Source organism: Diplotaxodon limnothrissa, linkage group LG6 (assembly GCF_057381915.1).
Source record: "Diplotaxodon limnothrissa isolate DT_005_m linkage group LG6, D_limnothrissa_male_GT1.1, whole genome shotgun sequence".
NCBI lineage: Eukaryota > Metazoa > Chordata > Actinopteri > Cichliformes > Cichlidae > Diplotaxodon > Diplotaxodon limnothrissa.
Genome location: NC_140601.1, coordinates 43,085,281 through 43,096,878, shown reverse-complemented (window position 1 = coordinate 43,096,878; position 11,598 = coordinate 43,085,281). Strand labels below are relative to the sequence as shown.

Genomic DNA, 11,598 nt, shown 5'->3' with positions numbered 1-11,598 from the left:
ATGCCTCAGATGAGCTTTATTCTCGTGTTTTTAGGTAAGTTCTTCTTCTTCGTTGTTGTTCAGGCTCCTAAAATCATTCTTCTGTGTATCAGTGACAAAAACAGGTGTTTGGCTCATTCTTAGAGCGATGCAGCTTTTACCTGTGAACAAACTGTTCAGTCAGAAACGTGTTTGTTGAACAAACAGCTGACAGACCAACAGAAGCAGCTTCACTGCATCTGTCAGCAGATGTTTGGTCTGCCAGATGTGGAGGATGAAGTTTGTCTTTGGATCCTTCCAGGCTTCATAACAAGAAATCAGCTTCATGACAAAGTTTGAAGAACAGTGTGATCATAATGATCTCACAGACATCACATTATCATGATATGAAGGAAGGTTGGAGATCGGCCTGTAATTAGCTAAGACTGCTGGGTCTAGAGATGCTTTTTGAGTAAAGGTTTAACTACAGCCAGCTTGAAGGCCTGTGGTACATAGATGATTATTAGAGATAGGTTGATCATATTTAAGATCGAAGCATTAATTAATGGCAGGACTTCTTTGAGCAGTTTTGTAGGAATGGGGTCTAAAAGACACGTTGATGGTTTGGAGGAAGTAATTATTGAAGTTAACTCAGAAAGATCAATTGGAGAAAAAGAGTCTAATTTAACATCAATGGTACTGAAAGTAGCTGTAGATAATATTACATCTGTGGGATGATTACTGGTCATTTTTTCTCTAATGATAAAAATTTTATTTGTGAAGAAGTTCATGAAGTCATTACTAGTTAATGTTAAAGGGATGGTTGGCTCAAAAGAGCTCTGACTGTTTGTCAGCCTGGCTACAGAGCTGAAGAGAAACCTGGGGTTGTTCTTATTTTCTTCAATCAGTGACGAATAGTAAGATGTTCTGGCTTTGCGGAGGGCTTTCTTTTAAAGCAGCAAACTATTTCTCCAGGCTAAATGATGATCCTCTAGATTTGTGACACGCCATTTCCTCTCCAGCTTACGAGTCGTCTGCTTTAGGCTACGTGTTTGAGAATTTACAGGGTGGCTGTAGCTCAGGCGGTAGAGCAGGTCCTCTACTGATTGGAAGGTTGGTGGTTCGATTCCTGGCTCCCCTAGTCTGTATGCCAAATATCCTTGGGCAGGACAGTAACCCCTTTATTATTTGCAGATGACACAAATATTTTTTGTTCTAGTGGGAATCTAAAGGAGCTGCTGGATACAATTACTTCAGAAATGTGCAAAATTAAAAAAATGGTTTAACAGGAACAAACTATCGCTAAATCTAAGTAAAACTAAAATAGTCTTATTTAGGAATTCCCTTAGAAATGCAAGTGCAGATTCATATAGATGGTGTGGACATTGAAAGAGTACTTGAACATAAGTTTCTTGGTCTGATTATAGTTGAAAAATTAATCTGGAAGTCACATATAAATCATATAGATAACAAAATTGGAAGAAGTGTTTCAATCTTGAGTAAAGTCAAACACATTCTCTATTGTTCCCTGATTGCACCGTATTTGAATTACTGTGCAGAGGTTTGGGGCAATACTTACAAACGTCTGCTATCATCAATCTTTATATTACAAAAAAGGGCCATAAGGATAATCCATGAAACTGGTTACAGAGATCATACAAATCCACTATTCTTAAAATCAAAAATTCTAAAATTCACAGATCTGGTTCATTTTCTCACAGCACAAATTATATATAAAGCAATAAATAACCTGCTTCCTGACAATATTCTAAAACTGTTTTCTAAAAGAGAACGGGGATACAATTTGAGGGGGGAATTAAATTTAAAACATCCTCGTATCCGTACAACATTAAAAGGTTTTTGCATCTCTGTGTGTGGAGTGAAGCTGTGGAACAGACTAAGTAAAGATATGAAGCAAAGTCCAAGCATGGCGCAGTTTAAACAGCAGTTTAAGGAGACGAGGGACGAGGGAGAGATTTGATAGGGTGTCCTTGTCCAATATTTTCATCTGTGTGTGGGTGCACGTGTATTTTGGGTGTATATATCTGTAGGTTGTGTATCCTTTGAGGTGTAACTGGGGTTTTTGAAAATGAGTATATGTGTGTATGTGTATACATGTATATATGGATAGATAGAAAGATAGATATACATATAATTATTTATTTATTTATTTATTTTAAATACATGTAACATATAATGTAATTGTAAGGAGGATTTCTGTATTCTGTTGATTACTAGATAGTGGAAAAGGGGGTGGGATTAAATAAGCTTATGCTTCTTCCTGCTCCTTTTTGAACATGAACGTTATTTGTAGTTGCGGTTGCTCATTTTCCTTTTGTTTTGCTTTGTTTGTTTGTCTCTTTTAATTCTATGTTGTTATACTTTTTCAATATGTTCAAAATAAAGATTCAATCAATCAATCAATCAATCAATCAACCCCAAATCCTTCCTTTGCTGTTGTTTGTAGTTTAGTTCAGCAGTTAAAGTCTCGCTTGTTGTTCACCACCTGCCTGCATCGTCTGCTGTTGGGTCCACACTCTCTCTTCTCCAAACCGTCGGCTCCACAGACGTGACCACAGCTCACAGTCATCATCGTTTTTTACTGTGAACGTCTCGAGCTGGTTGTTCACAGATGTTAGTTTCATTTGACGTTAGATAACTTCTGTTTTCTTCAAGTCTATTTTTTCTTTCTACTTAAGATTTGTCCATTGTTTTGTTTCACTATTGTAAACCTCAGATATCAAACTTACTGCACATGTTTGGCCGTCGATCCTTTCAAACAGTTTTTTCTTTCTTCGTGCTTTAATTTGAAACTTGGACTAAATGTTGAAGAAACTCTGAGGTTTGTTGAATAAAATCATGTTGAATCTCTGTTGTATTAAACTGAGATATTTCACTGTTTCATGAGATCACTTTGTGTTTGATGGCAGCAGATCTCAGGTCAGTGACATGATCGGGTACAAAGAGTCTTCGAGAGGCCGAGTTTCTCAGAAACAAACAAGTTGATCAGTCTGCACGTCTGCAGAGGAAGCATGACCCCGTCCAGCGTTTACAGACGTGTTGCTGCCATCAGATTAAAAATGAGCTCTCTCAGTTTAAACATGTCAAATGTTTTCTATCTTCTATTGTGAATAAAATATGGCTTCATGACATTTGAACATTATTCGACACCAACGACCTTTTTGCAGCTGTAAATGTTTAGTTTGTCACAACCAGATCAAAAAGTAAGAAGTTGTTGTGATTGGTGTAAAATGTGTGAGGCTGAGTTCCTCCTGTCACTGATGCAGCTCACATGTATCAGCTTCACCCTCCTCGTGCTTCATGTTGCCTGGAGTTAATCCTCACTTACTTTCTGTGGCTCTTTGTAAGATCTCTGATCACTTTCATTAAAGTTCTCACTGACTGTTGGATCTCTTCATATTTTACAGTGATGAGATTTTCTGCTTCTGAGGAAGTGAAGAAGAACCTGACGGGCACTGTGGGAGGAAACATCACTCTACCTGACTCTGTGCTGGAGAAAGGATATCTGTCATATGGAAGAAAGATTATTGCTGATGTGATTAAGGGGGAATTTGACATATCAGAGGACATTTACAAGAACAGACTTCAGTGGGACAGAAACTCTGGACTCTTTACACTCACAGAGCTGCAGAGGGACGACTCAGGGAGTTATGTCATTGACTCTAAAACAAGAAAAGGAAACAGGAAATCATCATATAAGCTCACAGTGTACGGTAAGTCTCACATTTACTCTGGTATGTTTTTGTGCAACATCCCAGCTCCATATGTGACCTCAGTCTGTATGTTCCTCATTAGTTTGGTCATATCATCACTTCAGAATAAAAACAGCTTTTTGTTCTTATAATCCCACAAATGTCTGGTGTGAAAGGAATAATCAGCTTTGACTTCAGTGTTTTCACCAACATTACTGATCTGTACAAAGTGAATGAAAGAACAGGACAAAGCAGAAACTTTAAACACTGTTCTTAGAAAATCCTGCAGAACAACTGAAATTAACACGTTTTTATTTAACAGCTTTTTTAAACCAAAACACAAAACTTCCTGTTTACTTGAACATGTTTCCCATTTCATGGTCACGTGAATCCACAGAGAAGTAACACAAAGCCTCATTGGCCATGTTCCCACTAGTGCCTAACTATCGCCCAATCACAGCTCAGCACAGCACCCTGTGAGTTTCTAAGGTATTGAACTTCTTTATGAAGCATTAACAGTTACTTCTTACTGTGAAACATGTATATGTGAACAGCCCAGCTGCCACCTGTCAGTCTTGTGTGGCCTACAGTGTTACACTGCCTAAAAAGCAGAACAGACACTTTTATTTTGACGGGTTTGTTGTTGATGGTGACTTCCTGTGGCTGCTGCTGTGAGAGGAACACATTACAAAACACGAGCTGTGGTTTCCACTCATGAAGCAACACATTGTGCTGTAATGTTTGTGTCTGACTACAAAGCTGCTGTCTGTGTCGTAGGAAACCAACGACAGTCATGTAGTTACGGGAACCCACACACAGAATCATGTCTTTGTGTTTCCTGCTGTGAGTCTGTGGAACAGGAAACCTTAAACATGTCCAAATAAATGGATCAGACTGATGGAGCTCAGCACTGAAGCTGAAGATGCTGCTGCTCAATGACCTGCCTGAGCTGAAGGAAACCACGCTGGCATCTTTAGATCCTCACAAACTCCCAACATCCTGTTTCATAAACCTGTGAAAACTATCAACCTCCTTAAGTCTGACTCAGGCTGTTTGTCCTCAGCAGCTCCTGAAGTTTCATATCAGTGATGGTGTCGTTCAGCTTCATCGTACAGCTGAGACTTCTTCATGAAAGTGATTTGTCAGAAACATCAAAGTCACCTTTACAGCTCCATCACTTTGAGATGAGCTCAAACAAACATGCTGAGCTGTAGCTGCATGTTTGTTTGCAGTTCAGTCACTTCCTGAGAAAAATGCACGACTTCATATCTGTGCAGAGACGTGAAGGTTGAATTAAACATTTATAGCCTGGATTTTAAATCCTGATTTATAATAAAATTATAAATAATTATTACTTCTTTGGTGATGCTCTGATGGCTCCTCCAGTTCAATAGATTCCCTGTCCTGTGTCTTCTTCACATGAAATTTGGATTTTTAACATCTTTTCACATCAGAATCAAAGTGAAACTAGACGAATGTGGACAAAGCATCATGGATGAGCTGTGGTGCACAGCAGGAGCCTCAGGAGTTTAACCTGTTTAGAGCTTTTTGTTGTTGTTAATGGGCTTTTTTCTTCCTTTCATGAGGATTTGAATCAGAGCGTTGGTTTCTTCTGTGTCCTCTTCAGCACCTTCTGCTGATAGTGATGCTAGTTTGACAGGAAACCTGAGAAATCCCTCATAAACCTTTATAATGAGATTCAAATGGATATAATGGAGGTTTGGCAGTCTGCTGTCTCTGCTGTGTTTGAGATGAGCAGTTTCAAATTAATGTTCACTGACTGCATTAAAGCAGCAATAACCAGAGCTCTGCTGTCCTGATGATGTTCACTAACAAAAAGCTGAAAGTTAAAAAAATTTTCTGATGTTTATTTTTATTCTCCATCACTTTTCTCCTCCAGATCCTGTACCAACACCTAATGTGACTAAGCTGAACTCCAGCTCTGAGAGCTGCTCCTTACTGTGTCGGGTGGACAGAGAGACCACACTGCTGTGGTTTAAAGACGAGCAGATGCTGAACCAGAGCAGCTCTGCGCTCTCTCTGCCTCTCACTGTGCACAAACAGGACTTCAGCTCCTCTTACAGATGTGTGGCTGCAAACCCTGCAGAGGAGAAAACTCTTCCTGTCCGTGTGAGATCCACCTGTGGAGACACAGACGACAACGACACCAACAGCTCGAATAAACCAAGAACCTGTGAGATTATTTCCAACTGTGATTTTAAACATGTTGTTCACTGTGTTTGCTGACATCTGATTTCCTGTTTGACAGATAACATCCTCATTATAATCTTCTGTGTCCTGAGTGCTACCCTCATCATCATCGTCATCATCATCATCATGAAGAGGAAGCATCCTGTCCAAGACAAGTTTAAACTCCTACAAGCTGCAGGCAGAGGTTTGTGTTCTTGAATATTTCTTTTCATATTTGTAATCTTGTTCTGAGACGTGAAGATCAAAGTGTAAAACATGTTTATGGAGGAAGTGCAGCAACAACCCCCCCATGACCAAACCACCAAACCAAAGCGGTCCTCCAGCACAGAAACAGCTGTGAGCAGACACATGACAGATTATTAGTTACTACAAATGTAAGAAGTAATCCGAGTATTTTCACTGGACCGACTCAGGTCCACCTGGTTCTGACAGACGCAACAACTGAGCCAAAAATCCTTTGAAGCTGAAAGTGTGAAAGTGCTGCAGGTGAGAGTCACCTGTCTGCTGCTTGGAGGTCATTTCCTGTCACATGTGTTCCAGCTGATCCAGCTGTGATGAGCCGGCTGTCTTTAAACAAGCTGCAACAAGAGACACACACAGCTGTTTTCTACATTTACTCAGCTCCAACATTCACCAACTGTAACTGATTACAGCAGTAACTAGTTACTCCTGACGCTGCAGAGTATCATGCAGACGTGGACAGAGTAGGTGGCACATGTCTAACCTGACGCTTCCATGAACTTTGTGTTTTCACAGCTCCTGTGGATGAAGTGCTCCTTTACACTGGCACAGCTGACAGCAGACAGGTGGGTACCTGCTCACACCGTCAGCTCAGAGTCCATGCAGCTCAGTGGAAGCTGACTACATGCAGACACACAACAAACACACGAAACACTAAAGTCAGGAGTGTGTTGGAGTCACAGTTCTTCTGCTGGAACATGAACTTCCACACAGATCACATTCTCCCTCTGGCTGCTCTCCACCAGCAGAAGCAGCCGTCTCCATGTTTCACTGCGTTGCTTATTCCTGTGTTTCTCCTTCTCCAGGGTGGGATTTTAGCGGCTGTATCGGGAACCAGTGATGGCTCCAGTCTGACAGCAGTGTCTTACAAACTGGTGCTCGTCACACGAGAGGTGTGACTGGCTGGAACGTCCGAGGAAAGCTGGACTCTGGAAAGAAGTTTTCCTTTGGTGCTGATGATTTGGATTGATTATGAATAAAGTGTATTTTTACAGTGTGAATGTGCCACAGAAGAGTTTCCATCTACGTCATCATGACCTCTGACCTGCTCCTCTGACACTGATCATAAAAGACTGTATCCAGACAATGGACAGAGGACGCAGCTGTACGTCATGTTTACCTGTCAAATCATTCAAATGATGCAACAAAGCAAAGACTTCCCTCTCTGTCACCTACCTGCTGCCTTGACTCCTCTCTCCTCGCGTCTCTTCCTCGCCTCCTCTCTTTGCATCCTCAGAGGGAGGGTCTAGGACAAGGGGAGAGGAGGTGAGGGAAGGAAACTTTGGAAGGTCTGTGTGTGAGGAGGAGCAGCTGGGCTTGGAAGAAAGGAGCAGAGACTGAATCACATTTGATTCTGATCAATATTCCTTCAAAGGTTTATTTGTGATGTGAGTGCATGTAGATCTCCAGGACGAGCCTTACTGCTGCTCTGAGGACTGAAAGCTTCACTGAGCTCTGATTTATTTCTCTGCTTTTAATTCACTCCTTTAACTTCACACTTTTGTCCACAGTTCAAACTCCAGCAGCTCACAGAGCTCATCACTGCCTCCGTCAGCTCACAGGGCGCCCCCTTGTGGTCACTGACAAGCTGTTCACAAATTAGATTTGATGTCATTTATTCTCATCTTCCCGACTGTTGCTGCAAATACATGAAATAAATAACAGAAGCTTTGTGAGTGTTTCTCTTCCTACTCTTTGACTTCCAAACCACAAACAGGAAACATCCACACACATCCTCAGCTCCACGTGGATAAAATGACCATAGCAAAGAGCTAACGGTTCACACACTGCAGAGCTGCTTAGTGACGTTTGGAGCACAGCTGCTGTCAATGTTAATGAACATGCCCACTCATCTTACTGATCTCAGTCAATGAAGCTCTGTGATGTTTTATTTTTTAAATACATTTTTAAATTAAATTCACTAAATCATAACAACAGTTTATTATGAAGTAAATGTAAAGAGAGAGCACATCAATGCAATGACCACACAGCACCACCAGGGGGCAGAAGCGTCTCATTTTGGTGACATTTTTTTACATCAGAAAATGAATAAAAGCAAAGAAAAGACTGTTTAACAGATTTTATGTGAGCACGTTTTAGTAAGAGATGCACAGGAACATGATTCAAAAGGCTGTGGGTTTGAATCCCAGTACAAGAAAACAGTGACTAGAACAAAACGTGCTCACGTTTGTTTAGATGATAGGGTGCCCACACAGGGGCGGTCCTAGCCTGTTTGGTGGGTTTAAATGTTTTTGCAGATGCCATGACTCCGCCCCCAGCACGATGTCGCCCTGGGCAACCGCCCATGTTGCCCTTATCAAAAACCGCTACGCACACCACTCACCACACACAACAGTTGCTGTTGTTGCCATATAAGGGAACCCCCACGGTCTGTATGTCTGCATGTTTTAAAGCTCAGGCGGGCCCTCCCCCGAAGGGTGAGGCTGAATGTGTATCTGTGTAGGACTGAGGGAGGGGCTGCCCCTCAGATCTGCTGGTTACAATTGCAGGATCTCCCTCTGCGCGGAGGTTCGGTTAAATAAAAGCATTACAAGTGTTTGTGATGTCAGTTTCTTTTCAGCTGCGTGACAAACAGATGTGATTTATAACAGTTGGAATGTGAGTGTGCAGGTCTGTGAAGCCCCCTCCACACCATAATGAGGGTCTGTGGGTCTGTGGGTGGGTTGCAGAGGGAATTGTGTAGGGTGTTGTACATTCTTGAAAGTTAATAACCCTGCAAGAGACAAAGAAAGAGCCGGGGAGGTGGAGGTCTGGTGCTTATTCTGGCCGCCTCGCTGTGTTTCCATGTTCTCTCTCTATGAAGCTGTCGCACAAAGTGTTTCTCTCCTGTTTCTTATTGAATATTCAAAGGCTGATTATTACTTTGTTTACTGTTTACATTCTCACCTTCCTGTTTTCTTTCAGTTCTATTATAACTGTTATTTTGGTGGTTACTTGTCTCCATCTTCTCTGATTGCCTTGCTGTATATTTGTAGCGCTGTCACGTGTGCTCCCTGTAAACACACATTTCACAGTGTTTAACCTGCACAAACGTCGCTGCCTCTCATATCTTTGGTTTGTAAACTGTGACATTAATCTGGAGGAAATGTTCTCTGACCTTCATGTTTTCACTCAGACTCAGTTTTACACTTTTTTATACGTGATTCCAAAAACCAAACATACGTCACTGAGACAGATCAGCTATTAGAGTCATAAATAGTAACACATGAACAGTTACAGCCCGACCTTCACATAGTCATTAACTGACTCTCACATCTGAAGCCAGACATCACGTCTGCATGTGTGCTGAAATGGTGAAAAACATTAGAACAAAGAAAATTGTTCAAAACATTCCCCATGAACCGGGAGAGCCTGTGCATCACATCCTGTCCTCGTCGGTGATCATATCCCATCGACTGTGCCTCCTGCCATCAGCTCATGACCTGTAACACTGACGGCGGCTGAGAGGAGTTTGGATTTAATAAAGTAGCTGAAAACAAACTCCACACTTCCTGTTCTCAGTTTTCCAGGTGAAACATGATCTGACAGGACAGGTAAAGTCTGCAGAGCAGCATGTTAGAATATCCAGTAGAAATAAGGACATTTACAGCCTGATATCTGCAGCCTTACAGAATAAACTCGGCCTCTCCCCGTCTGTGCTCAGCTGTTCATAAATAATTCAGAGTTGTTGTTTCTGTGCATTCCTCATTAGTGTGTCACTCGTGATCCGATCACACCCACAGCAACTCACTCACACACTTTTTATTCTTGACTCATTCTCAGACTGTTAAACAGCAACATCATGAATCCATCAGATTCTCCTGTGTTTTCATGATCAAGGCTTCTTTCCTGGTTTCAGATATAAGAAACTTTATAAAAATAATAGTAGAGCCTGAAATATGAGGCTGATATGTTTGCTGGTATTAACGGTTTGCTGATAAAGCTGCAGACGGTATCTGTATCAGCATTATAACAGCAAATGAACTAAAAAGTGAAAAAATAAAATAAAGAAGAGACGGAGAAACAACCTTTGTCCACCAGATGTTACCAGCTGGGCAAACAGATAATCCACAACTTGTGATATAAAACTTTTCATTTTTAAACTGCATTGTCCTTTTATGTCTGAAGGTTCTCAGTCATCCAGGTCATCGTAGTCTAAGGAGCTTGCAAAGAAAAGCGTCTGGACTTCTTTAAGTTGCTTGAAGACGTTTCACCTCTCATCTGAGAAGCTTCTTCAGTTCTAAGGTCAAATGGTGGAGAGTCCCAGATATAAACCTAGTGGGAGTGTCCCCCCACAGAGGGACAAAAGGACCCCCTGATGATCCTCTAATCGCCTGAGCCAAGGTGGGAAACTGGGCGTGGGTCCCAATCAGCCAGAGTTTCGGGTGAGTTCATTGTGAAACCTGGCCCCACCTTATCATGCGAATTCCTGAGGTCAGATGGCCCAGGATGTGAGTGGGCGTTAAGGCGTCTGGGAAGGATCTCAAAACTGGATTATAGATGGCAGAGAGTTGGTGTCGTAAACCCCGCCTCTGTTCAAAGATGGTCGCTCACAGTGGACATAGATGCTTCTTTCACTCCTCTTTATACACATGTATATGTCACAACCCGGCTCATAGGAAGTGACAAACAAATGGGAGACCACACACAGGCTTTTAAAGACTGTAAGACATATTTAATGAAAATAAGGTAAAGCAACTTAAAGACAATTTAAAGGACATAACAGCCATAACTGAAACTTCCAAATAAACATAACACGTCAGAAGGAGCCAAAAGCCAGCCACCCTGGTTCAGTCAAGGTGTCTTTATATACACTGGGACTGGCCCTCTCAGGTGTGCTGCATCAATAATTGGGTCAGCTCCACCTACCTGCAAGAAACAGGTAAAAGCAAAAGCAAAACACAAGGCCAGCCCACTGGCCGTCACACAAACCATCTGTCCTCTCTGTCCAAAATGTGAACGTTGGCATCCTCAAAAGAGTGACCTTTGACCTTTAGATGCAGATGGACTGCTGAGTCTTGTCCTGTGGAGGTGGCTCTTCTGTGTTGTGCCATGCGCTTGTGAAGTGGCTGTTTGGTCTCTCCAATGTAGAGGTCTGAGCATTCCTCGCTGCACTGTACAGCAAACACCACATTGTTAAGTTTGTGTTTTGGCGTTTTATCTTTCGGGTGAACCAGTCTCTGTCTGAGCGTGTTGCTGGGTCTGAAATACACCGGGATGTCATGCTTGGAGGAAACTCTCCTGAGTTTCTCTGATACACCGGCTACATAGGGGATGACAATGTTGTTGCGTCTGTCCTTCTTATCCTCCCTCGCTGGTGTCTGGTCTTCTTTTCTGTGCCTCTTTGCTGACTGTACGAACGCCCATTTAGGATAGCCGCAGGTTTTGAGTGCTTCCTTTACATGTGTGTGTTCCTTCTTTTTTCCTTCAGGCTTAGAGGGAACATGTTCTGCCCGGTGGTGTAGGGTCCTAATTA

The 11,598-nt window shown here is 42.0% G+C and overlaps 1 protein-coding gene across 1 annotated transcript; it reads left to right on the top strand.

The window, feature by feature from the left end:
• Positions 1-7,021, top strand: LOC146631299 (CD48 antigen-like). Its single transcript, XM_085356668.1, has 6 exons — positions 1-34; positions 3,387-3,692; positions 5,572-5,865; positions 5,941-6,066; positions 6,639-6,688; positions 6,929-7,021. Exons 1-6 carry the CDS (start codon positions 1-3, stop codon positions 7,019-7,021), a joined length of 903 nt encoding a protein of 300 aa, XP_085212794.1.
• The last annotated feature ends 4,577 nt before the right edge of the window (positions 7,022-11,598 follow it).

Bases quoted from the DNA above. Each gene is read 5' to 3' on its own strand.
- LOC146631299 (XM_085356668.1), top strand. From the start codon at position 1: ATGCCTCAGATGAGCTTTATTCTCGTGTTTTTAG. The intron at 5,866-5,940 runs GTGAGATTATTT...CCTGTTTGACAG, and splicing joins CTCGAATAAACCAAGAACCT to ATAACATCCTCATTATAATC. The intron at 6,689-6,928 runs GTGGGTACCTGC...CTCCTTCTCCAG, and splicing joins GCACAGCTGACAGCAGACAG to GGTGGGATTTTAGCGGCTGT.